The sequence below is a fragment of the Gymnodraco acuticeps genome, unplaced genomic scaffold (assembly GCF_902827175.1).
Source record: "Gymnodraco acuticeps unplaced genomic scaffold, fGymAcu1.1, whole genome shotgun sequence".
In the NCBI taxonomy this organism is placed as follows: Eukaryota; Metazoa; Chordata; class Actinopteri; order Perciformes; family Bathydraconidae; genus Gymnodraco; species Gymnodraco acuticeps.
The window spans coordinates 967,504-994,610 of NW_022990484.1; the positions used below are offsets into that span (position 1 = coordinate 967,504).

Below are 27,107 nucleotides of genomic sequence, written 5' to 3' on the forward strand. Positions count from 1 at the left end.
TCTCTCCAAAAGAACCGATAAGAGTACTGTTAAAGGACAGGATTGATAAGCGCTATCGATAAAATTAGTAGTAGGCCTACCGTTAAAACCTTAACGATACCCATCCCTATGTGGATGTCAGTTTTACACACATTCTGAGGCCGCCGTGCCTATGTTTTTGTTTTCACTGCTAATGTATGCTTATGTTCTATTAGTGCATTAAACAATCATTAATGAAGTTTCAGCTCAGACCCCATGCTTAATATGTCTCCCCCTGGCCCACCTACATTTCTCCAGGCCCACCCACACAATAATTCCTGGTTACGCCACTGGAGCCCCTGTACTTATAGACCACATCCAGAGGGAGGCACTAATGCAACGCCAAGGAGGCCAGCTGCCGGGAAACCCCAAAGAAGAAGAAGTAGAAGGAGAAGGAGAAGGAGAAGGAGAGAAAAGTTTCGCGAGGAGCCGGAGGGAGGGGACTGCGGAGTGATAGTAAAGTAATCCGACAGCGAGCATGATCGAAACCGAACCGCAGAGCGCTCCACTGTCTGTCCCCGTGGAGGAAGAGCCACAGCCGGAGAGAAAAGTCATAGGTGGGTGAAGAGAGTCCTTCTGATAGCCTACAGATCTGTGAGGGTCAGGTGGTTCAGCACTCTTTAATCTTGACTTTGAATCCATGTTTTATGGATATGAGTCGGATAAAAAGATTTATGTTGATGCAGCATCATTTTTCAACTAATGTAAAATAAAACTTTTTCGTGTGTAATACTGTTGTTGTATTTTAAAAAGTGTCAACTTTTGCAAGGTAATGGTTATTAAAAAGTGCTAACTAATGGAGAGTATGAAGGCCAATCAATCATTTGTGTTTTTTTTTTAGAGAAACACGTGCTCTGAGTTTAACACATAGGAAGCAATACCAAACAAATTCAGACTTCTACTGTAAAACTAAAAAAGTCGTAGGTGCTTTTATTGGCAGACTTTTAATGTAATTTGGTTTGTAGTTTACCCAAAATTAGAGCACTAGCACACCTGATTCTTCCTACTTTTTTGCGCACATTTTTTGCGCAGCTTCCTTTTTGTTTCCTACACTAAGAAGGAAACAATATAAACGCTTAATATTTATTTAAGTTTGTTTAACAGTTTCAACACATGACGTACATCTCCTTTTTTATCAGCTGTCTCGCGCTGCCACCCGGCCTTTGCACGCGCACGCGCACCCTCACAGGTGCAAACGATTTAATTGATAAGATAACGTCCCAATTAAATGCATTGAGGTGACGTTTTTTTCAAGAGCATCTTCTTGTGACTGTCAAAATTCATATTTTTGTGACCACCGAGGTGTAACATAGCGTTGTTGTTTAGCATTCTCCCCCTCCCCCCCCTCCTTCCTCGTGACCTAGTGCAGACCAGGTTTCAAAGTCTTCCTGTTAATGATTGACACACAACTCTGCCCTTTCTTGTTGTAAGCAAGGCTGTCATTGATATAAGCAAGATAAGAACATGCCTATAATGTGTTCTTGGAATGGTTGTAAAACAATGTCTTATGTGAAATGTCACTGCAATACATATTTAATCATGTGCTACCTGTTATTGTAGCCACCTTGGTCCAAGGCACAGTGAAGTGGTTCAATGTGCGTAATGGATATGGCTTCATAAACAGGTATTGTGTTTCCTCAACATAATGTTGTCTGCATTATTTTACAATTTTAGTGCATCTTCAAGTTTTCTGTAACTGTCCTCAATAATTCCAAAGCTAATCAGGTTCTATTTCTCACAGAAATGATACCAAAGAAGATGTGTTCGTACATCAGGTAAGGTAAAGGGCCTTTTTGAATTAATGTACATGGAACCATTGTTTGATGTTAAATCTGTCTCCTCAGACCGCGATCAAGAAAAACAACCCCAGGAAGTTCCTCCGCAGTGTCGGAGACGGGGAGGTAGTAGAGTTTGATGTGATTGAAGCCGCCAAGGTGAGAATCTCGGGATCCATTTTGTAGTATGGCATTATGACAACAGTTTAAGATGTGTTGTTTTCTATACATTTCCCATTGCCTTGGTGTCCCACAGGGCTCAGAAGCAGCCAATGTAACCGGTCCGAGCGGTGTTCCTGTCAAAGGTAGCCGCTACGCACCCAACAAACGCCGCTTCCGTCGAAGGTTCTTCCCCAGGAGCCCAAGGCCTGATGACGAGAAAACAGCTGAGGGCCAGTCCTCTGCTGTTGAGGGCGAAGTATCAGGAGAAAACGATGCAGGGAAACCTCAGCAGCGCCGCCGGAGGCCCCGCAGACCACGGCCAGAGGCACAAGAGGTAAGCTGAAAGAAGGGTTAGCACAAGGGAAAACGACCACAACCTTTTTTGACAAAATCCCAAAGTTCAATAAGTGTCTAGCAGCTTTTTTATTAAACACAGTTTTGGCTTCTTCATCTTTCAGGGTGAGGCTGGAGAACAGAAGAACGGAGTGGGCGAGGAGACACCGCAACCTCAACAGCGCAGATTCTGGCGCCCGTACCGCAGGTGACATGACGTTTTCATTTTTATGTTTGTGAATTACAGAACTGAAAAGCTTGACTTCCATGTCCTCTGTCACAGACTGTTCCGTCCTCGTCCACCAGCTGCGCAGGCTACAGACGGCGAGCAGGCTACTCCAGAAAAGAGCCAGGAGCAAGAAGAAGTGAAGCAGCCGGAGGCCTCTGAGAGCCCCCAGACCAATGGAGAAGCAGCTGAGGACCAGAAGGAACAACGCCGCCAGACTAGACGCCGCAGGACGAGGAACTCCGAGTCCTCGACCTCGAAAGTGAGTGGTTAAAAGTATCAAGTGAGATATGAGCTAATTGTACATTTAGAGTTCAAAGTTCATAAATTCAACTCGACTTGCAAGTGCAGAGTAAATGCAACACATACAAATGAGCTTTAAAGGTTTTTTTAAATGTATTTTACATGATAAACTATGTTCTCCACCTTGCCTCAAGTCAAACAAAATGGTCCTCAAACAGGAAGTGATGTCATCAGTGTAGTTGACAGCGCAGTGTTTTACAATATGGGCTGATGCTGCACCACTAAATCAATGATCACTTTTGCTTCAATGGTGTCATGTGACCTTGTGGTCTAATGGCGCATTTCCATGGCAGCGGGTAGCCCCGTTTAATCGTCCTCAAGCGGCCAGGCCAGTTTTTGGTGGCCTTTCCATATAGCGTAGCACCGGCTAGCGGGTACTTTTTCCCTCTTTTTCTGGCCCCATAAAATCGCGGTTCTATCTGGCCAGGGCTGAACTAGTGACGTCAACACTCTCGACTGCTGATTGGTCAGAGAGAATCGTCACAAGATCGCGCGCGAGATCATCCCTAGCGGCGCATATCTAGAAGCACGCTTGCAGCATTTTTATACACAGCATTTTTGTAAACGGAGGAGCTACAAAAATGGCAACGTCAAAGAAAAGCACACTGTGGTCGACCGAGGAGGTGACGACGTTCCTACATCTCATTGGGGATGATAAAATCCAGCGGGAGCTCGACGGGAGCCCCGCCTACACTGCGTTGCTACCCCAGGTCCTAAACTGTAATGGAAATGCGCCACAGCCTCAGACGGCCAGCGAGGCGGCCTGAGCGAGGACGCTTAAACGGGGCCGCTGCAGTGGAAATGTGCCATAAGTGGTATACAATCATTTAAACCTCACTGGGTCAATTGTATTTTAGATTGAAAGCCATTTTTGAAAATGTTCCGGAAGTTTAACTCATGGTAAGCTATTGCAGAATGATACAGAGAAGTCTGCATCCGAGCCTGGTACCCCTCCTTCGACGTCCAAACCAGGTGACCTTAAGTCCACGACAAAATCACCCAAGTCGTCCCCTAAAACCTCTCCTAAACCGCGAAAATCACCCGAGGTAAGATGCTAAAACTACACTTAATTTTGTCTTCTAATTTGTATGGTTACTAGACTTTGTTTTATTGACACAAATATCTAACCTGTGTCTTTAGCCACAGCAGGCAGCTGCTACAACAGACCCAGCACCAACAGAGTGATGCTCGTGAGAGGACAGTCCTGTAACCCTTGGTAAGCAGTGGGTGAAGCAGGGTGGGGTACATGGGGGTGCGGGGTTCTACTTCCTATTCAGATACAGGAGACCTACGTTAAACTGATAGTTGGGATGTTTTGGAATTGGGTTGTATAAGGTATTTATCCATCGTCAGCGTATTGCCAAAAGTGGAGGGGGGGGGTCGGAGAAACAAGAGTCCCAGTAAGGGAGCAGAGCAATGTACTGTTCTGGATGAGAGCAGCAGCATAACATATTTAGTCCACCAACACCTACTTTATTTAGAATATCTTAACTTCTTTAACGTGCCCTTTCTGACTGGTAGCTGAAGCCGTTATCCGTGTCAAACTCAAAGCCACCAGAATCCATTCTGCTTGTGCTGTTCTCTCATTCCCTTTGTCTGCCATGTGCTTTTTTCCTTTTTCATAGTTCCTAGGGTTGGAGGACTGGACCTATTTCAGAACACATGCACTGCTCTCCCCTCCCTCCTCCAACCCACCCTGTCTCGCTGTCATACCTCCGGCCCCCACCCCTCTCATTTTGTCTTGTTGTCCTGTCTAGTCACTGATTTCTGGAAAGGGATGAGGTAGGGAAATGGGGGATAAAAGGTAGTTTTGTGTACATATTGAGACATTGTAAGTGCATCTTTAAAATAAATTATAATAGAAAATCTGCTTGGTAGCCTAGTTATTCCAACCCCCCTTTAAAAAAGGGTGTTTTCTTTAATTGGCTGGATGGGACGCATCAAGCAGTTTATAGAGGAACCAACCTTGATTTTTATTTACCTTTTTTTAAATTTGGTTGAAGAGGGGAAAAACCAAGCAGGTGTTAGGTTGGTGGTGCATTGTGGGAGTCAGTTATGTTGCCACCTCAATCCATTCTTAAAAAAACAACTACTCCCTTCATCTCCTCAGTTGAGGATAGATTGATAAAAAGAAACTTTATTTTTGTTGTTTTACTTATTTGTGTGTGCTTTTTCTTTGGAGGGGATTATGTGCAATGTCAGTAGTTGAAATGTTATTTAATAAATCATGTTGCAAATCTCAAGATGCAGTCCTTATTTCTTCGTGAATAGGGTGCACATATGACTACTTTTGTCCGCATTTGTGTAAAGTTACTTAATGCAACACAATTTATAATTCTATATAGAAATCACTGGAGACCTTCACAGGTGTTTTCAGTAACCTTATTTACAGCATCCTATTGACAGCAGCTTCATAATACAAATAACCGGTCCTCACTGAACAACCTCAATACAAATCTTCAGAAGGTAGTGATACACAACAATAAAGAATAAACGGCACACATGACAGGAAAATACAGAATAATAATCTACTCTATACAGGCAGCCCTTTGGTTGCACAACTCTCTCTAGTCTAGTGCATCAGGCTTCTGTTTACACGACCAAACAACCACTGGAGTGCATAAAGAATTGAAACACTTAGACCCTCATACCTTAATATCAACAACCAAATAAAACACTATGTACACGTGGAGTACTAAAATATAATTTCTTTAACAGTAGCATTTCTGCAGGTTGTGCAATACGTTTCTCATGATCAGAAATATATGTTGTCATTGCTTTAGCTGGGTCGACACTTCATGATTTGAAATTGCAGTTTGGCAATAAAGTATTTCAGGCAGCCCACATAAGAAATGCTTGGGTTGCCTTATTTTAAGTTCTGGGACAGTAAACACTCACAAAACCCAAATGTCATGACGTCCCTTTCAGACAAACCCTAAATTATCACAATCTGAATGCTGGCCTTGTGTTTGAATCGGTAGCATTTACACAGGAGTGTTCCCAGCTTGAGTACAAAGTATGAAAGCACACTACTTTGATGGATCTTGAAGGGGGGGGGGGTTACCTCCAAACTCCGATTAACTATAGATGTCTCTGTACATAAAGTGCAGGAATCCCAAGTCTCTCCACCTCCGTCTTCTGTCAATATTGCCACAGAGTGCATCACCATGGAATAACATCCCACCACACGCACAGGCTATGCCTCAACAATGGAGACACTTAGCTCTGAAGTACATCTTATTTCTTTAAACTACAGTAGTCTCCTCTTTGTCAAGGCTCAATTGGTAACCCAATATTGAAGTAGTACCAGGAAAGGACACTTATCACACACCTTTAACACTGCTTTGGCACAACAATCTATATGAATACATCAATTAACCTCAATATACATGTCAGAAAATAAAGTTTTAGAGTCAGGCCCACATACACAGTTCATCCCAAGCTAAACACAGTCTCATTTCCCTACAGAGAGACCCCTCAGTGGTTGCTTTCCTCCCCCAAATAGTCCAGCTCGGTGCTGGGCTTGTCCAGATCCATGTCCATGTCCAGATCCAGGTCCATATCCATCATTCCTGCAGAGCGCTGTTGGAAGTTTGCTGCAATCTGGTCGAATGTTTTGCCCCGTGTCTCTGGCACAAGGAAGAATGTGAAGATTAGGAAGACGATGAGGAGTGATGCGAAGATCAGGAAGACATATGGCCCAGTAGCGTCCTGGAAGAGGATGGGGAAAAGTACAGATTACAGTTAGAGAATGAGAAGACCATACTTATTTGTTTAGAATATCCCCAACATCATCAAGGTAAGTAATACTCACAGCAACAGATTGGAAGCACATGCCGATGATGAAGTTAGCGGTCCAGTTGGAGAAGCCGGCTACAGCCATGGCGGCCGGCCTTGGACCCTGAGAGAAGAGCTCAGCTACAAAGAACCAAGGAATGGGACCCGGACCGATCTCAAAGAAGGCCACAAAACCGAAGATGGCCAGCATGCTGATGTAACTCATCCATGGAACACGCTCCTATCAGGTGGTAGGAAAAGAGTGGTTTGTACAGATAACATCCATAACAGTAGAGGAATAATTGCTTCTCTGCAGAGACTGACCAACAGAGCGAGAGCCAAGGTCATGATGACGGCACAGATGGCCATCCCGCCAAGTCCCAGCATGTGGAGCGTCCGCCGACCCATCCTCTCTATCAGGAAGAGCTGTAGATAACAAGAAAATGGGGTAACTGAATTATTCTCAGGAGGTGACTGGATGTAAACCTTACATATTCTACTTTGGTTGCTTAAGTTAGCTTTTCACCTAGCTTGTTCTGAAATATGATTCATTGACAAAGAAAGCTAGATTATTTATTTATGCTAGCAGCTCTATTCCCTTTAAAGGTGGTGCTTTGAGCCAAATGCTACCAATGCTAACATGTTGATACTTGGCAGGTTTAATGTTGCCCATGTTTGCATGCTAACGTTTGCTATTTTAGGCCCATTAGCAGCTACAGCTTAAGCTAATAATCAAAGTTTTGACAATTCACCTTGAGGAGGATATTCATTTTTACACCAAATTTCACGCAATTTCCACACGCAACCACATGATGGTGGATCACCAGCAAATAGTGGACACACCAAAGAGCGACGCTACTACTAGCTAAAAGTCCTGCTTTGTGACCAATATTGTGACATTGAAATGATCTTGACCAGCTAAACCAAACTTGACCTATTTGGACGCAGGAATGTTTGAGAGGCAGGCACAAGAAGAACCTGTAGTGTTAAGTTATTTGCTCTTTGATAACATTGTTAAAGGTCCCATGCTTTTCTGGTTATTACCCGTCCCCTTGTGTGTTATGAAGGTTTTTCTGCATTTAAACGGTCTGCAGAGTCACAAACCCTCAAAGTACACCCTGTAGCGAGTAAAACTCTAACACAGAAAATACCTATCTATGCTGCCCCAGAACCCCTCGTTGGAGATTTTTCTTTTTCTTCCTGGGTACAGTGACGTATTGGGTATAGTGACGTTACGTTACGTGCGCGGAGCCGTTACGTTTGGACCAATCCGCGGACTTCCTCACACACATTTTCACGATTTCTCAGCCTGAGACGGCGGGACGCGGGGAGGCTGTGTGTGTGTGTGTGTGTGTGTGTGTGTGTGTGTGTGTGTGTGTGTGTGTGTGTGTGTGTGTGTGTGGTGTGTGTGTGTGTGTGTGTGTGTGTGTGTGTGTGTGTGTGTGTGTGTGTGTGTGTGTGTGTGGTGTGTGTGTGTGTGTGTGTGTGTGGTGTGTGTGTGTGTGGTGTGTGGTGTGTGTGTGTGTGTGTGTGTGTGTGTGTGTGTGTGTGTGTGTGTGTGTGTGTGTGTGTGTGTGTGTGTGTGTGTGTGTGTGGCCTAGCATTACTATACTTGTGGGGACCTACATCTGTTTACACAGTCACGTGTGGTGACTCGCCTCCCTTATGGGGACAAATTGGAGGTCCCACACAAGGCGTTTAGGACAGAGTGTGAATACACATACTAAACTCACGTCTTCAATCTGGGTTTTAATGTGTGATTGTTTTTGTATTATTTGACTTTAACTATATATTTATTTGTTGTTCCTTTCTTTTCTTTTCTCTTCACTTTATCTGTAAAGCGTCTTTGAGCACCTGTAAAAGCGCTAACAAATTAAATCTATTATTATTATTATACTATACAGAGATGCTGTATGAGAAACCAATGTGAGTTTGGAAAATTGAACAATGTAAATCTATTCTAGTAGACCTCAATAATGGAATTATGATCAGTAGAAATGGCCATGACATAAGAGACATGCTTTGGTACATAGCAGGACTGTTTTCTTCATCATTCTAAATTCACTAAAGATTAAAGTTTCAAAATGAGGTAATTTAATAAGGAAGGAGTAGAAATATTAGAAATCAGAGATATGCTACTGACCGAGACCACAGTGAAGGCACAGTTTACCACGCCTGCTCCTATGGTGGCATAGACTGGACTCTGGACTCCTGCCTTCATGAAGATACTGGTGGAGTAGTAAAAAATCTGACCAGAGGGGAAATCAGATCAGAATGACGCCATATTATACAGCACTGATTCACTTTCCTTTTTGAGACTCTATGCAAAGTGAATTGAAAACATTCAAGAATAATGTGATATTTCTTGCTGTGAAGTTGAATTTAATAACACGTACTGCATTGACCCCAGACAGCTGCTGGGAGAGCTGCAGCATGATGGAGATCATGATGGGCTGCCGGTAGAGCTTAGAGCGAAAGAGCTCCAGGATGGACACCTTCCTCTCCATGTCCATCTTCCTCTTCTCTTCCTTCATCTCCGCCAACATACTGCCCACTTCCTGTCTCCCCGTTAACCTCCTCAGGCCTGCACAAAGGAGACATGTAAAGCGTGATATCTAAGAGGACTGTATGTTTGATTAACATATTCTATTTGAGTTTTGGGACATTTAGACACCTGTTCTAATACATTCAGACCCAGAAATATTACGTGATGTCTTCTCGTACAGCATGGTTGGAGATATTGGCTGTAGAGATGTCTGCCTTCTCTGAGATATAATAGGGCTAGTTAGCACATTGGCTCAAAGCAGGAAAATAATACATTAAAAACTCAACAGCAGTTTCTCTTTCCTGATATAATGATCCGGTTTCTCAATATAATCAACTTGTTGTAAGAAATTCACGTAGTAACTATTTTTCTTTCAACTGGAGTTCACCTTCCAAACATACCACAGCACATAAGAAAGTGTGCATCTACAAGTAGCTCATTCTTTCTTGTACAGTTTTGTAAAAAAAAAGGTAATAATGCCATTTTGAAACTGCTCATGTTTAGGTTTGTGGATTATCTTAAATGGGCAGGTCATGATTTTTTAAAAGAGACATTCCCGTAGAGTTATTAAAGTATTTTGTGGCACTACGAGCACCACAAACGAAGTGTCATCTGGTTCCTTTATGATCGATAGAAGACAGACATCTCTACAGCCAATATCTCTAACACTTATCATCTTGCTCACCTCTCTTAGCTTGGTGCTCCTGGCAGCGGACGATGTAGAGGAAGCGGGGGCTCTCGGGGCAGAAAGGCAGAAGAGCCATCTGAAAAACAGCTGGAACGATTGCTAAACCCAACAGAATTGGCCACAAATGTTCAACACCCAGTAAGGACTCCAGACCAAGGATCTGCAAAGAGAGTGGGATCAAGTGTGAGGGAATAGGAAATGAAACTATACTAATACTATACTAATAAGTAAGGGCTATTCCAAAATATGCAGACAAAAGAGAGAAAAGTTTCATAATGTTTGCAACATTAATATCAGGGTGTGCTGTCCTACCTGTGCTATGAGAATACCAATGACTATAGCCAGTTGGTGCAGTGTCCCCAACGCCCCTCGCAGACTCGTAGGAGCTATCTCCCCCACATACATCGGAGTCAAGCCTGATGCCAACCCTGCAGAGAGAATAGGTTGGATGAGAAAAAAAAGAGTAGCCGTTACTGCAATGTACTTATAAGTAATACGTAAATTAAACAAATGAAAAATAGAGAATAGCGGATCTCTCACCGCAGTAGAGACCGATTACAAAGCGGCCGAGGATCAACATTTCAAAGGAGCCGCAGAGCTTGGACAACCCCATCAGACTTCCACCAACGAAGGCAAACATGTTGTTTATGAGCATTCCTTTCCTCCTGGAGAAAAACACAGACAAGCATCTTTGTAGAAATTCCCCAGACATGAAATTGTACTTTGACATAAGTCAAAGGATCTCAGAGAGTCTTGCATTTGGAACACAGATATAATGGGTCTTCAACATACGTTATAATGGTACTAAATGAATTAGACAGACCTCTTTTAGCCTCCAGAGAGCAGTGTTGGTCAACAATATTGAAGGCTTTCGTTAGTAGCGTAATCATTGTCTGATATTAATAGTAATTGTTAATTGTGACTTTAATAGGACATATTTGACTTTATTTCAATTAAATTGTTTTTGATCCTTTCTTACAAATCATTATATTTTAAAGATCCTACAAGCCTTTTTTGCTCTGCTTTGAATACTAATTATACTGATAATAATAATAATAATAAATGATATTTATATAGCGCCTTTCAAGGGACCCAAGGCCGCTGTACATGGTGGACAAACAAAACAAACAGACAATCAAAGGATAAACAAAAGATAAAGGAAGCCGGGGGACCAAGAAAAGGCCAGGGTGAACAGGTGTGTTTTTAATGATGGTTTGAAGATGTCCAGGGGGGCAGCATTATGGATCTCGGCAGGAAGTACATTCCAGAGGGTGGGGGCCGCAACACTGAACCCTGTCACCAACAGTTCGGAGGTGAGAGCGGGGGATGGAGAGCAGACCCGTGTCTGAGGACCGCAGACTCCGAGAAGGGGTGTAGGGATGGAGGAGGTCCGATAAGTACTGGGGGGGCGAGGGTATGGAGGGACTTGTACTTGAGGAGGAGTGTTTTGTACTGAATCTGGGACTTGACCGGCAGCCAGTGTAGGTGGATGAGGGTGGGGTGATATGTTGCCATGGCTTGGTGCGGGTGAGAAGCCTGGCGGCAGAGTTCTGAACGTATTGGAGCCTGTCCAGGGTTTTGCTGGGAACCCCGGACAGGACTCCATTGCAGTAGTCCAGACGCGATGTGATGAAGGCGATATGTTTATTTACCGACAACGATGATCAGTTGCCTTGTTAAGAATTTGGAAAAATTACATCTACTTTCTCTTCCTGTATCCTTTACATCCAAAATATATGCCAAACATTTCCAAAAACATATCTGGAAAATGGTGGGAAAATAAAATGTGTGTATAATTTTAGAAAATTATGTGAAAAATGTGAACGTTCTTCAAGTCGCCTTCTGCACATAAATCATTCTGCACAGCAGTAAAACCTGTGCCCCCCATATTTCCCTCTCCACTGTGTCTCACCCACCCACTCTTCTTTGTGCACTGGAGACTTAGGTTGCATCTAAATCCCTTTGACTTCAGAGTTCGACGCGGTTCCCACTGTCTTCAACAGCCAAATCGATGTCCGCTGCTTTTTTAGGAAGACCTTGTCCTGAGTGCACCGAAGCTGAATGCTCCCGCCCCCCAACCCCTCCTGACCCAGTGCTGCCAGCTCTGTTTGGATCCCCTTTCAGTCAGTTCAAAATATGGGCTGCAATCCAGCTCACATCCCAGCTCAGGTTACAGAGGGAAGCTTGGTAGACAAGGAACATCCTGGGAAGAGTTTCCCCTCAGTGACTACAGGCTGGACATTGGGATCCATTTTGGATCCATGCAGAGGTGGAAAGGAGACCCTGATGTATCATGACTCAAATATTTGGCCACTGACATATTTGTAAATGTACCTGACTGTCCAAAAACAAAGAAAGCATGGACTCAGAAAATAATTGAGTGGATTAACTATACAGTATGTACATTTTATAATATTCTGGTAATCAAGGTTTATTTAGGTGCGATGCAGTTTAAAGGCATTTCTGTTTACATTGATATATCTCTGTTTTTGCACAAATAATAAAAATAGTAATATGCATTTAATCTAAATGGGGCCTATGGATTGTATTGGGCAGCATATTGTTGATTGTCCTACTCACCTACCTAAAAAACCCTGAATGTACAATTTTAATGTAATAAATCAGTTGAAGACTGGAGGATATCAAATATTTTTGAATTGTCCGAATAGGCTCAGGTTCATTTAAAAGGACATTGTACAAATCAACCTGGTCTCACCAGAATGCGTGACTCCACCACGACTCCTTAACACCGCATTGCGTGCTGGAGTCACGAACTTTGCTACATTTCCGTGTCTGCACCACACAAACAACCCCAATGTAAAGTGAATGAGGCTCCTTTGTCATGGTGCACGCACGCATTTCGACAACGTCCAGCAGTGAGCTTTTATTCTATAAAACGTTTTAAAAATCTACTGTATAGCTTGTAGTAACTCACGGGAGGCTTCTTTTATTTTATTTGTATTCAAAATAATTTGTATTTTTTGTCAGAATGTATTATGGTGCATTAGTTACGAATTTTTGTTCTCAAAAAACAGTGCATTGTGTGTAATACAACTGTGATTTTTATTAAATTAGTTAGTTTTTAAGGAAGGCCAGAGCTTCAGCTGTGTCAAATAGATTGTTCCCTTTAGTTAACGTTTTTTAAAAGAACATTATATTCCAATTTGATCATGTCCCCTTAGTAGTGTAGTGTCTTCGGCCATCCTAAACTGAACAAATATTTGTTTCTCCGAATCGAAGGGGAAAATTACAAAAGCATTGTACACAATTTAAACCAATCAATGTTGTGTATCAACAAGGATAATCTGGTGTTTTTGAGTTGATGAGTAGTGCAGATATCACTGTAAAATCAATCGACAGTAAGGAGAATACTTACTTCTGGGTGTAAAATCCTGCGTTATCCAATGGGAATGGAGGCTCACATTGCTCTCCGTAATACAATAAAGGGGACATGATCAAATCGGAATATAATGTTCTTTTAAAAAACGTTAACTAAAGGGAATTTGCATTACAATTTTCATTCTGGTGAAATCAGGTTGGTACAAATATCTCCACAGTAGGAAAACCTAAATCATTGTTGCATCCTGTGTGTTTCCCTACCTGCCCAGCCACTCGGAGACGAAGCCCACACAGAAGGAGGACAGCATGCCACCGATGGAGAAGATGGCCACGGACAAGGACCAGAGGGTGGTGAGGGTCCCCGCTGGGATGGGCTCTCCATACCGCTGGATCCATGTTGAATTGTACTCCTGCTCAATGATCTGCACAGAGGTGAGAGGAGACCCGGAAACACGTTACCCTGGATCCCAACTACTTAGGAGTTAAAGTCTCTTTGATAGCCTACATGGTTTGTGGCCCTGATAACTGGGATTGAAAGTTAGCATTTGTGAATGTAATTATTTGATTGACATCAAAGGCTGATTTCCAAGCATCAATCCTTTTTGGGGTTGACAAAAATGTGTCAGTAGCACAGAGTCTTTAAAGCTGTAAAGTACAAATACAAAAAGCTGGTGGTGGCGAAGTCCATAGGGACTTGGCTTGGCAACTGGAAGGTAACCAGGTCAAGTCCCGGAAAGACCAAGTGCTACCGAGGTGTCCCTGAGCAAGGCACTGTTCCCTACACTGCTCCCGGGCGCCGTACATAATGGCAGCCCACTGCTCCTAACACTAGGATGGGTCAAATGCAGAGAAACCATTTAGTTACATAGTACCTGTACTACACAATGACAATAAGTTGAATCTTCTTCTTCTTATTAGAAAAAGTGTCCTAAAAACATGCTTATATTTCCGAAAAATATACATTTATTTTAATATAGGCTCATGAGCTGGAACTGCATTGAAATAAATGCAAAGGGTTTATCAACAAAGTAAAAGTAAAAAAAATGGGAGGACAATCCATTAGTTGAGCAAAGTGCAGAAAATAAAATATGTTGTGTTTATTAAAACACATGTTTTATTTGTATTGAAACAACCAACACTTGGTAGCCTCTCTCAGCTGTATTGTTACGGGTGACAAAACCATCAGACATAGACACAGCGGCTCAGCTTCTATTCTAGGTTTATTGGCTCTGTGAAACTCCGTCAGCTGGGGGGGGGTTTGTAGTTGAGTCTAAAGATAGGCCAACACCGAGTCAGAGAAACTCACCTGACATGGCTCGGGTTCTCTGCATCCATTCACCTCTAAGACTATGTCACTAATGTCCAACAAATGTGTTCACTGTTTTATGTGACATATTTATTAAGTATTTATTGACACATACCAGTCCTTATAATAGGGCAACATGCATGTAGGATGAAGTCATAAATCACATATTTCTCACATGCAGTACGAGCATGCCTTCATTCTGGAACACCTCGTGTGGTTGCAACATGAGCAGCAAGAGCATGTCAGGTTTGCAAAAATCGTGTGCCTCCATCTATATATAATATATATTCAGTGTTTAATGCACAGGCTCCATAGGTTTGTGCAGCACTATGTTGCATCCCAGATCTGACAGTAAACTAATCCAATAACCCCCCTTTTCCTCATAAACAAAGCATATACCCCTCTTTGCAGTTACACAAGACAGGGTTTGGCATGGCTGTTTTTCCATAAACACAACTAAGATGCTCCATAAACTTGCTTTGCTGTTTCATAACTCCCTTGTATTTATATCAATGCATCATGTGCCAGGAATGTATTGTCATTTTCCAAGTGTATTTTCTAAACACCATTGTCACCGTTTGAAGCAGCATTATCAAATCAGGAAAATACAAGAAACAGCTGAGTTGACATCTGGTAAAATGTCACGGCCTCCCGCCTTAAACAACAGAACTCCTTTGAACACACCTTCTTGATGTAATGTAGATTAGCACCAGTTTGGCAAGATTGTATAGGATTTATTGGCTGACTCTGACCATCGTCTGAGCGATCAGTGCTTCATTTGTACCTTCTGCGGTGCATTGATGACGCCAATGTTGTATCCAAAGCCCAGAGATCCCAGGACAGCCGTGAAGACCGAGAGAACGAAGGTTCCAGTCACTGTCTGAAGTACAAAGAAACAAAATACAGAGAGGTAGAAACACATATGTCAGAACATTAAGCGTAAAGTGTACTATGGACAACTTGGATTCATTTCTGTACTGTAGCTCTACTCTCGCCAACAATTGACTATATATAACTGTGATCCTGATGAGAACAGATCTCTCTCTTTAACTTCCCTCATGTTTCCCAGCAGGCTACAAGCAGCTGTCTCCATGGTGACAGATGAGACGACCTTCGGGACATTGGGTCTTCCCCTCAAAGGGTGTTTAAGTCTTAAAGATACCTTTCATTAACCTGCATGTAAGTTACAAAACAGCCTAATGCTAAAAAATGAACAGTTTGACAGAACAACGTGGTGATTTTAAAAGCTTTGGAAAGGCTCACAAAGTCTTTGAAGACACACCCAGCGTGGCTTACTGTAAAGTTGACATTTTGATGATGTGGGCCTCCTGACAACAACAATGTCATGTGACTCTAAACTCAAATGTGGGCCAAACTGCCTTTTCGTATTGTATGGTTTCAGTGGATTATTATTTGCATGTAATATGTGTGTAGTACACTGGCTTGACTTTGCTGTGTTTGAATCCCCAGATAAGTGCTGTTTAGTGTTCATGGACCAAAACAAAAGTTTCTTGCAACATAAAAGTTCAAACCTCAGGAGCCGTCAGTTATGCTCTACTACACGTAATGGTAACTGCTTTTCATTAAAAATGACATAGTTGAATGCTCGGTAATTCATTTACTTCTCACTTATCATGAATAAATCTGATTCCTTAGATCTCATAAAGTGTGTTTGCTTTTTGCTTTGTTTAAGTTTCCACTATTTATTTTACACTGTAGGACTAAGTTAGCAAATGTGCCCACATCCATGGAGCATCAACCTGTTTACAGATGGTGTTCTAAGATAACTCTCTATTGTTTCTAGATTTGAAATTAAACTGTGCAGAATCCCAGGAGGGACACCTAAGACTTATTCAGACATCCACCTGACCTATAAAGCATTTCTTAAAAACAACTTCTGGTAGCATACAACACAGGCATTGTTTATGAGGGAGGTGAAAAGGAACCGATCAAACTAGGAGGCCTTTAACAACCCACAGCACTCAGCTCTGACCTGTCAACTCGCACATTTGGTTGGCCAAGGTCACTGCTCAGGACTAAATAGGGCTAAACTCGTTCAGATCAGGGCTGACTTTGTGTTGTTACTGGATGTTACAGAGGACATTGTTGTTGATATTATCATTTTTAGACTATGTTAGTGAGAAAATAGGCCATGTCTTTGTTTACTGTCAACGTTGACACAACACAACATGTTCTAGATCTGGCGAAAGAAATTATATTTATACTATTTTAATTTTCCGATAATTTTTTGGACAACGTGTTTCATTATTTATTGGATTATGTTAGGCAAATGAAATCCGGTACATATATATTAAATGATGTTCTCTAACAGTCTTTGCGTTCTACCCAGATTAAACCGTGCGTACAATCTCTCCAAATACAAATGCGCACCGAACAAAATGAAGGCTTTCCTTCGCTTTTGCAAACTGAAGGCAGGTCCAGCCACATGTAACATTTGTGAAAAGCACTCTAAAAATCATTACCTCCCCTCCAAGTTGCTGAAACCCGGCCGGCATGACTTTGGCAGCTCCAGGCACAGAGCAGCAGTCGATGACAGATGCGTCTGGTGCCAAATGGAGACACGTGAAACTCCCTCAAAAGTACAACAAGCCCCGACTGAAACGTTTGGTACTTCAGCAACAAAAAGAGGTCTGAAAGGTAAAATCCAAAAGAGAATCCCGAAGCGATCAGCCTGGTCCTCCTGAGCTGCAGGGTGTCCTCTCTTCTTCTTTCAACTTTGTGTTGTGTCCGTCCAGCTTGGATAGAGTGACACCCGCACACCGATTGCACGCCTCTCTTCGTATCGAGAGGGAGGGGGGGGGGGGGGGGGGGGGGGGGGGGGGGGTCGGGGGTGTGGCTGCACCAGGCCATAGGGGCCCAATGGGTTGATCTTGAGGTCGTTCAGCAGAGGTCGAGACGCCAGCAGGAGGCCTTTTTAACCTTAACTACTATTGGCTAACCATGAAGTGCAACAGAAAACTTTCTTACAGACAGTAATAATTTATCCCAGTAGCTCATGAGCCAGAGGTTTGCTGATGGCCAAATTTGGTATCAATGTTTATAAGCCTTGTTGCATACAGTTGTCATGCATTTAAAAGAATTCAGTGCTAAAAAGAGACATTTGAATACAATGATGTGGCACATCTAAATCTTTTTCTGTGATCATGAGATGCAAATTGGCAATCATATGTTAAATCACAAATCTGTGAAGCAACCTCCAATAGAATGTATGTTATCATTGTACCGGTGTTGGACCTCAGACGAACTCAAGTCAGTGTCCAACAGCTATCTTCTATGACTCATCATTTCTCGTACACAGGGGCTCGTCTTTTGACTGTCATTGTCTGTCCTCTCAGCAGCCATAAATCCCTTTCTATTTCAGATCACATGCCAATGGGGTCGCACACCACGTTCCCCAAACCCTCCCCCTCCAAACAAAGCTTAATCCTCCTCCAGCAGGCAACAGGTGGACCCTAAATTTGGGCCATGCCACCCGAGTTAGTGGTGTAAATGTTGTTAGGGGAAGTTTGGGGATGGAGAGACGGTGTGTCCGAGGCGGGGATTAGGGGGTGTGTTGTGGGAGGGTTACACTGGGCGGGAAAAGGACAGATATGCCAAAGAGCTCAGTGGAAAAATATCTGCTCTAGATCTCTTAAACAAATGATTCAATACCATCCCCTCGCTGACACACCTCCACATCACGCCACGCTTGCCGACTTTGCCTTTTCCTGCTCACATTCGAACATTGAGAAAGAGAACCTGACACCCGTCATGCAGACCCAAGGGGCCCCAAGCATAGTCATGTGGGTCAGTGTGACTATGACTAAATGTAGAGAAACTTTACACCATCAGAACAGTGGCGTAGAAGCATCACCAATATAGTTTAAGGGTTCGTGTGCGCAACCAGGGGCAGGGAGAGATTTTCAAAAAGTATCACGTGAATTCATAGAGAGAGAGCCAAGAACAAGAATAGAACTACAAGTACTGACTGAGAAAATCTTATAAATACGCGTACAGGCACAACTTTGCTCGATTTGGTCAATATTTGTAACCAAATGCACTGTACATGCTCAGCCCTATTTCACAATGCATAATGTCACCTGCTATCCCCAAACACACCTCACACATCATGTATTTGCCGTCTATTACGCACCAAAATGTCATGCCCAAATGTATGTGTGTGTGTGTGTGTATGGTTGGCCAGGTCAGTCAGTTCAAAATCATGTTACACTGAAGTCGCGTGATGGAAGGCAGGTGTTGCACGTGTGGTCAGCGTCACAGTGTGGGACAGCCAATCACAGTCACACCAAATTGCATGTCAGTCCAGTCATCTGCTGTGAGAAAAACTATAAAATCATATGTTTAAAAACCTCAGACACAAATAAATGATGGGTTACTTTATCGATACAATGAATTACCATCAAATAAAACGTTTACTAAACTGCAGATCACCAACTATGATTTTACAAAGTTCAAAAAGAGGTAGGCTATAGATGTGAATTCAGTTGACTAATTTAATGGCGCACTTCCACTGTGCAGCGGGTAGCCCCGTTTAAGCGTCCTTAATCGTCCTCAAGCGGCCAGGCCAGTTTTTGGTGGCCTTTCCATATAGCATAGCACCGGCTAGCGGGTACTTTTTCCCTCTTTTTCTGGCCCCATAAAATCGTGGTTCTATCAGGCCCAAGCCCCCAGGAAGTTCGCCGGAGTCTGATGAGAATATTCGTTGTGGCCAAACGGCGGTACTACACTTCCTTTAGGTTGCTGGGCCCGGAAACACTTTTTCCCATTGACTTACATTGGGAAAGAGTGGTCTGTAACTCGTTGGATAATTTAAAAAAAAACTAAATAAACAACCCAGTATAACAATAACAACGGACCCATATCGCCTTATTGCCATCCCACGGAGCTGTAATAATGGATATATTTCACATGTTTGCTGTAATTCATCATTTGTAAAATATTATACTACATGGGCTGTATGATGTAAATGTTGTACCGTAAATGTTGTATTAAATAAAGTTAATATTACCGACGTTAGATTAACATCCCTATAGCTTATTATTGCACTAAGAAGCTTATTGCACTGTATATATATATATATATATACAGTGCAATAATTTTTTCATGCTAAATGAAGCTCTGTTGGATATCACTAGATCCTGTTACAGCGTAATATAAGTACATAACGATTGATGTGTACATTAGCATAATTACTAGCTAGCCGCTAGCTGCTAACTGCCGCCTCGTTAATATCAAATCCATCATAATAACAATCCATTATCATGCTGTCATGAACGCGCAGTGCTGTTACGTGTACGCAAATTGACGTGCTTGATGTGAACGGACAGCACCCATAGACACGCCTAGGGGCGGATCTACCAGGGTGGCATGGGGTGGCCACTGCCACCTTAAACAATAGCCTTGCCACCCCAGCTGCCACCCCAGTTGGCATCTTTGTTTTGAAAGAAAAGTTGTGGCTCATCGGACATTTATGAGAGAAAGTCTCTAATGTCCGAGTGCAAGTGAATGCAGCACAAGATGCACGTCATGTAACCCCTCCCCCCGGTCCTGGCGCGAGAGTGGAAATATGATTGGTGGCGAATTCACTTGAACGTGGGGACGGCGCTAAACGAGAAGCCTTTCGGACCCAAGCACTGAAGGAATGAGGTATTTGCGGTCTACACTGACAGAGAAGAGACTGTCAGTTTGGCTGTACTCAGCATTGAATCAAAACGCACTACAGCTGTTGATCTTAATAAGTTTGTGAGGCGTTTTGCTGAACAAAATAGTAATCGCCGCATTCAGCTGTAATAGACATGCCAACTTGATGCTCTGCTCACGGATGACTCGATGAGAATAACAAACTGTTAAGATGATGACCTTGTATGCGTGTATATATATTTTTAACCCTAACTGATGCAGTTAGTCACTTCTTTAATGTTTGTTCTTTCTGATGTAAAGTCAAGGTTGTAACTGTATATCAATAATGATATAATTACTTGTTTTTCAAATTTGAAAGAGGGTGAGCAAGCATCTTGATGAACATTCATCATTAACTCCTCCAAAAAATATAGTTTATTCAATAATAAATGAATATGTGAATCATAACAGTTCTTCACTATATCTGTAAAGCGTCTTTGAGCACCTGTAAAAACACTAACAAATTAAATCTATTATTATTATTATTATTATTTATTAACAGTGATTGACAGCTGATAGGAATAATATGGTTGTTAATATTATCATATTCATTCAGACAAACATCGATGAGACAGTTAATTAATGTACTTATTGCAGCAGTCTGCATAGATTTGGTTCCCCTGCTGGTCTAAGAGTGAGACAAACTCATTCAGTTATTGTTCAGTTAAAATTCATTAAATTACGTCTGCCACCTTATATGTAAGGCTTTACTGATGTGCCACAATAATATCACCTATGTGATTGAGTTAAAATATTAATATTGTGGCTTTCCAAGTTAACATTGATTGTAGGGGTGTAACGGTTCACAAACATTTCGGTTCGGTATGTACCTCGGTTTTAGGTCACGGTTCGGTTCGGTACATTTTCGGTACAGCAGAAAAAATTATCACAAAACATTACATATTTTTTAAAAATTATTATTAAACTGACTAATGTATTCAAATAAATACAAAATATAGTAAAATAAACATTAAGGTGCAGCATTTCGATGAACTGAAATCATCTGTATTTGAACTGTACTAGCACCTAAGCAGTCAGCTTGACATTAGGACTTGCTTGTCATTGTATTTTCACGTTGTTTAAAGAAAGATGAACTTGTCCACATTGCTTGCTGAAAGGGCAGATCTGCTGGCACTAACAATGTCTCCTGCTGTGGAGAACACCCTCTCTAGGGACAGAGGTAGCAGATACAGCCAGGTAGCGCTTTGCTAACATGGCAACATAAGGATATTTGGCGTTTGTAATAGCTTTGGCTCGGTCTGAACTTTTTGCAAGTGGTGGAGGCTTACATGCTAGTGGGAGTTGGGTTTGCACTTCAGTCTTTTTTCTTTTGGTACCGGTGATATTCATATTCGGGTGATGCCTTTTCAAATGAGTGTGATGTATTGCCAGCCGCGTAACCAATGTTAGTTGAACAATGCAGACAAACAGCTTTGGTTCGGTCCACCTGTCTTTATCCGTCATCCTTGTACGTAACTGCGAAAACAAAATGTTCCCAAACCGGAGACTTCAATGATGCTGGAGGATTTTCAGCTCAACTTTATCTGCATTCGCCATTTCGACAGTTCCTCAAATTACTGACTAGATTTGAACGCATCCCTCTGACCAGCTCTCATAGTATGCCTCTCGTCCAATGAAATGACTTGGTCCCTCTATGATATATACCTGAGATTACTTCCAGAAAGTTGTTCATGTTCTCAATTTTTTACTTTTAACGCTATATTCGTTCGGTACACACGTGTACCGAACACACGTGTACCGAACCGAAGGGCCCGTACCGAATAATTTCAGTACGGGTACGTGTACCGTTACATCCCTAATTGATTGATATGATTGCGATTTAAATCAGCATATACTTCTGTCAGGGGATGCCACCCCTCAAAATCTCCTGCCACCCTCTTGCCACCCCATGAATATTTGTCTAGATCCGCCCCTGGGCACACCCCGTACTAGAAAAGTCGGGTGTAGCCAGTGGCGCAGTGCCATTACGCATTTCATAGTGACCATCACTCTCCGCGCGCCATGACGCGCGGGGTCCAATCTGAGGGCAGCTACCCAGCGCTGAAACTCCCTCATGTGTAAGCGTCCCAGTCGTACCACCAGAATGGCTGACGCCATGAGCCCCAGCAACCGCAGACATGACCTGAAGAGAACATATTTGCGTGGCTGGAAATGAGCGAGGCAAGCCCTGAAGGCTTTCACTCTCTCTGCTGACAAGCGGGCTGTAAAGGGCACCAAATTCAGGCGTAGGCAGTGCTGGAATTGGGCCGGTACTCACCGGTACGCAGTACCGGCACTTCTGGTTCTGACCCATGGAGTACCGGCACTTCTTGCTCAGTACCGGCATGCTGGCGGTACTCCGGTACTCATGCACCGTGCCAGTACTCAACACTCTCCCGCCGTTCTTATTATACATCCATATATATATATACAGCCGCCCAGTACTCAGTAGATGCGTCATGAGGTGCCGAACGGACATTCTCATCGCTCTAACCGCTGGAGTTTCACAGCGGCTGTCAGCTGTTTACTCCTGTCTTTCAAACAGAACGTGCTGGAGAGGGGGCGGGGCTTATCTTCTCCATGTAAATACTGTGGTGGAAACGACTATGTCAAAATTAACCTATTTGACCGTGATTTAATAGTAATACACGTTTCAAAATAATAATAATAATAATGCCGAAGTAACAACATACTGAAAACTGTTAGTAAAACCATGTTTTAATGCTTTACAATTTACATACCTAGATGCACGTGTGTTGTGTTTATGCAGTGCAACTCCCACCCAGTGGGTGGCTATGTAGAGTGATAGAACAGAGCAGGCACGCCCCCGAGAGAAGGAAAGCAAGTCACGTCACAAATGAGCATTTCTAAAATGTTAGCTTGGATTAATAAAAGTGCAAAAAGACAGCGGTTGTCGCCGGAAGAAACTTCAAATACAGAGAATGCTGTGCCTGTGTTGGAAATTGTGTCTGATGGGGAGCTTTCTTTGGTTGATCCTCCTGCTCCAAGTTCTAGTGCATTAGCATTAGCACTAGCTCCGCCGCCTCCTCCAGAGCCTCTAACGTTAGCTGCTGCTGGCGCAACTGCCACCACCAACACCGGGCAAAGCGATGCACCTGACTGCTGGACAACGGACCAGGTGCAATATTTTTGCAAGACCAATGCATGGCTCCTTCTTAAAGATAAGAAGCTAGGATGTCGGATATGCAGAGATGTCAAATATTTGGGAATGGACACTGGACAAGGACTGAAACTGTCAACTGAATGGGGTGAGTGTGCAGTGTCTCATTTCGGTGTTGACAAGGGCAAACAACAAGCTAGCCTGAGAAAAAAAATCAAAGAACATAAAGAATCACAAGCCCATGTAAAAGCTGCTGACATCCTTACATCTGCTTCACGTGAAACTATTCAACATCAAGTGCAGTCTATGCATAAATCTGAATTAGACACCACTATCAGAGTTTTTCGAACGGCATATAAAATTGGCAAACATAGCCGGCCATTCACAGACATGCCAATTGATTTGAATGTACAGAAACTGAATGGGCTGAACGTGGGCAGGGTTTTGCACTCCAATAAAACCTGTGGCGAAATCATCGACCACATAGCTCATGAGCTGAAGAAAAAAATGCAAAAGACATTACAGAAAACCAAAGAAAACTCTGTGTTTTGGTCGATGAATCTACCACTATTAGTGGTAAAACGGTGCTTGTTGTGTGTCTACGCTCAGCATTAGCTGATGCTGAGCCCGAAACGTTTTTTTTGGGAGCTGATCGAGTTGGATGGAACAACGGCTGATGACATCACAAAGGCGTTAATGGAGTGTCTTGGAAGAGATTTTAACGAGGACTTTTTAGGTCAGTGTTTCGTTTCTTTTGCATGTGATGGGGCTTCAGTCATGCTAGGGAAGAGAACAGGCGTTGCTACCCAGTTGTGTAGTAAATTCCCAAGCCTGTTTGTGTGGCACTGCTCCAATCATGTCTAGAGCTGGCAGTTGGGGATGTGGTCAAGGAGGTCTCAGGGCTCAATCATTTCCAGATCTTTTTTGACAAACTCTATTCCTTGTTCCATGCCTCCCCCAAAAATCAGAGGCAGTTAGCGCAGTGTGCGCAAGCAGTCGGACAGCGTCTCCTGGTGATAGGGCGTGTTTTGTCCATCCGCTGGGTGGCTTCAAGTGAAAGGAGCGTCAGAGCAGTCTGGGAAAACTACCGAGTGCTTCATGATCACTTCACAAATGCTGCAAACGACACGAGCAGGGATTCCAGAGACAGAGCAAAGTACAAGGGCCTGGATGATGTGCTCACATCTGCAACGTTTGTCAGCAATCTGGGACTGATGTACGATGCGCTCACAGAGCTCAGCGACCTCTCTCGGCAACTCCAAAAAAGAGAGATGACACTGCCTACAGCAGATAGGCTCTTAACTCGAGAAATACGAGTTTTTGAATCCATGGTCACCATGCCTGGCCCACACATGACTACAGTTCATACAGCTCTAGCTGAGAAGTCCTTCAAGGGTGTTGCCCTGCGTGAGAATGGCAGGCTTGTACAGATTCATGCAGGTCAGTTTTTCCGCAGTATGGTAGAGAATCTGAGACACAGAATGACTTCCACAACCTCCTCTCATGTCAGCACAAGAGAAATCCCATTACATGGCCGGGAGGCCCGGGACAATCAGCTAATCCAGGACATGAAAGTTATCCATCCTGGAAGTTGGCCTGAAGAGGAGTTAGACGTACAGTATGGGGACGTAGAGGTGCTACGTTTGTGCGAAGTACTGAAAGTGGACAGAAGAGAGACTGTTCAGGGCTTTCGCGAATACAAGGAAACCAGGGCATCCCGTACACCTGCTGCCATGGAGCCTCTACTGAAAGCAGTCCGAACCATCGCTGTCTCCACTAGTGAGTGTGAGCGGGCATTCAGCTGCATGAACGATATCCTTACTGCAAAAGGAATGCTCTCTCTGTCAGCCGACTGTCCAGCCTGGTTTTCATTAAATGTAATGGACCATCACTAGGACAGTTCAATCTGGAACAGTATGTGAGGTCCTGGCTGGCAAAGGGAAGGAGAAGTGCTGATGAAAGAGCCTGTCCAGCTCCAGCCCCTGATACTGATGTCCCCAAGGCCTTCTGGAGCCTTTTCTAACAATGTGAAGTATATTGCAAAGCAATGAGCAGCAGTGAGAAGACTTTTGGCATAATGTGCCGATTTGTACAGATCCTGGAGATAGAAGGACTTCAGACCAACCAGGGAGTTATCTGATCAGCTTGGTGTTCAATGTAACTCTTTACCATGGCTCAGACTTTGTTACTTGCAGTTACAGTTTCTCATTTTAGATTGTGCAAATTTTGCATTTGTTTTTACATGTTCTTTGTTCATGCTCTTTATCATTTTTCTGAGTTGGAAAGTTAGATTGCATCATAGTTTACTTTATACATATTTGTATTCTTCAGTGGTGAAGTATATTGCAAAGCAGCTCAGCCATGTGAGAAGACTTTTGGCACTTTTTCGTTTTTCGTTTTCTGAGTTGGAAAGTTAGATTGCATTCAAAATGTACAGAAATACTTAATTTTGTTAAAGCTTTTTATAAAAAATGCTTCTGACCAGAGCTTTGTTTCCTTGTCATTAATGTTGAACACCACCAGAGGGGCTCTCACCTGAAAGGTCTCTGCTTCATGTGTCTTCAGCAGAAGATCTAGACTTTGATTGCTATATTTTCAGTTAATATTGACCTTTCTGAGCTTTAGCCATATCCGCTGCCTATCATAAAAAATGTTAAGTACAGTGAACCTTTCTAAAATATACAGTAGTAAAGAGACAAACCCACCAGCATTATAGTAGCCAAATTCTTGTTTGTGGGCTGTATATATAAAATTGACTTGAAAAAGTTGCTGATTTTAGAGTACTGGCACCTTTTTCATTCCAATTCAAGCACTGGGCGTAGGCCCAGGAAGAGTACAGTCTGGGCTGGGGACAACATGCTCTTTTCTGTGTTATTACGAAACCCAGGTCGAACAGGTGTTTTACGAGGACATTCGTCTGCGTAATAGCCTCTTGCTCCGACCGTGCGAGAAGGGGCCAATCGTCCAGATAAGTTGCCAGGCGAATACCCTGTTGTCTTAACGGGGCTATCGTGGCTTCCGTACACCGTACAAACACTCGCGGACTGAGAGACAGACCGAAGGGAAGTACTCTGTACTCGTAACAGACAGCCTGAAAGGCGAACCTCAGATATTTCCTGTGTGGGTAATATACTGGGAAGTGGAAATACGCATCTTTCAGGTCGACTGATGTGAACCAGTCGTTTTGGCGCACGAGACGCAACAGAGATGTGTGAGTGAGCATTCTGAATTTGTATCTTTTGAGATATTTGTTCAGAGCCCTCAAATCTAGTATTGGCCGAATTCCGTTCTCTCCCCGTTTGGGAACGAGGAAATACTTGGAATAAAAGCCGCTCTGACTCTGTTCGGTGGGTATTATCGATATAGCCTTCTTTTCTAGTAGCGAGAACATTTCTTGCTCTAGAATATGGGCCGACTCTCCCCGGGCCTGTGAATACAGAATGTCCGAGAAGTGAGGGGGGGTGACAGCGAATTGGAGCTTGTAGCCCCGTGTTACTGTCTGGAAAACCCAAGCAGAATCTGTGAGCATCCTCCACTTTTCGCTTCTCAAAGCGAGCGGAGATGTCACAGCTCTGTCGTCTGCCCTCAGTGTCTCTATTTGTTGTGTTATGGGGCCCTCTAGTGTCTGAACACGGTGGTACCCCAGGTTGACAACCCCGGCCGACACTGCGCATGCGCGTGGCGGTGGTGCCTTCACAATCCCGTCTATTGTCCGCCTTTTGAGAGAGGCCGTAGCCGCTCTCAAAAGAGGGGCAGACGACAGACTGTTTATTGTTTTTTATTGTTTTTCTTTTCATTTTTATTGACTGCGCCC

The 27,107-nt window shown here is 43.2% G+C and overlaps 2 protein-coding genes across 5 annotated transcripts in view; one reads left to right on the forward strand and one right to left on the reverse strand.

Moving 5' to 3' along the window:
• The first annotated feature begins 367 nt into the window (after nt 1-367).
• On the forward strand, nt 368-5,060 carry LOC117552768 (Y-box-binding protein 2-A-like). 3 transcript variants are annotated; one of them, XM_034226391.1, is made up of 11 exons: nt 368-575; nt 1,579-1,642; nt 1,760-1,793; nt 1,863-1,952; nt 2,050-2,133; nt 2,218-2,289; nt 2,414-2,496; nt 2,572-2,776; nt 3,723-3,863; nt 3,958-4,033; nt 4,443-5,060. In XM_034226391.1, the coding sequence occupies exons 1-10, from the start codon at nt 497-499 to the stop codon at nt 4,000-4,002; spliced, it is 897 nt and encodes a 298-aa protein (XP_034082282.1). In that variant the 5' UTR covers nt 368-496; the 3' UTR covers nt 4,003-4,033; nt 4,443-5,060. The 3 variants fall into 3 exon arrangements, with proteins under 3 accessions (XP_034082282.1, XP_034082280.1, XP_034082281.1); XM_034226389.1 differs by having other exon boundaries at nt 2,050-2,289; XM_034226390.1 differs by lacking the exons at nt 3,723-3,863; nt 3,958-4,033 and having other exon boundaries at nt 2,050-2,289.
• A 123-nt stretch (nt 5,061-5,183) lies between these two features.
• LOC117552766 (solute carrier family 2, facilitated glucose transporter member 4-like) overlaps nt 5,184-27,107 on the reverse strand; it is a 32,630-nt gene continuing 10,706 nt past the window's right edge. Inside the window, exons 1-11 of one of the 2 annotated variants that reach the window (XM_034226387.1) lie at nt 16,956-16,988; nt 15,257-15,352; nt 13,428-13,588; nt 10,368-10,492; nt 10,140-10,255; nt 9,825-9,987; nt 8,991-9,178; nt 8,738-8,842; nt 6,919-7,020; nt 6,632-6,835; nt 6,295-6,528 (exon numbers count right to left, since the gene is read on the reverse strand). In XM_034226387.1, coding sequence (XP_034082278.1) covers nt 6,295-6,528; nt 6,632-6,835; nt 6,919-7,020; nt 8,738-8,842; nt 8,991-9,178; nt 9,825-9,987; nt 10,140-10,255; nt 10,368-10,492; nt 13,428-13,588; nt 15,257-15,352; nt 16,956-16,988 — 1,527 coding nt within the window. Of the gene's footprint in view, nt 6,529-6,631; nt 6,836-6,918; nt 7,021-8,737; nt 8,843-8,990; nt 9,179-9,824; nt 9,988-10,139; nt 10,256-10,367; nt 10,493-13,427; nt 13,589-15,256; nt 15,353-16,955; nt 16,989-27,107 lie in introns of those variants that run through there. The other variant, XM_034226386.1, reaches the window with a different exon arrangement.

Coding starts and splice junctions, on each gene's coding strand:
- LOC117552768 (XM_034226389.1), top strand. CDS start 497: ATGATCGAAACCGAACCGCAGAGCGCTCCACTGTCTGTCCCCGTGGAG. Junction 1,794..1,862: donor AAGATGTGTTCGTACATCAG/GTAAGGTAAAGG, acceptor CTGTCTCCTCAG/ACCGCGATCAAGAAAAACAA. Junction 2,777..3,722: donor CCGAGTCCTCGACCTCGAAA/GTGAGTGGTTAA, acceptor ACTCATGGTAAG/CTATTGCAGAATGATACAGA.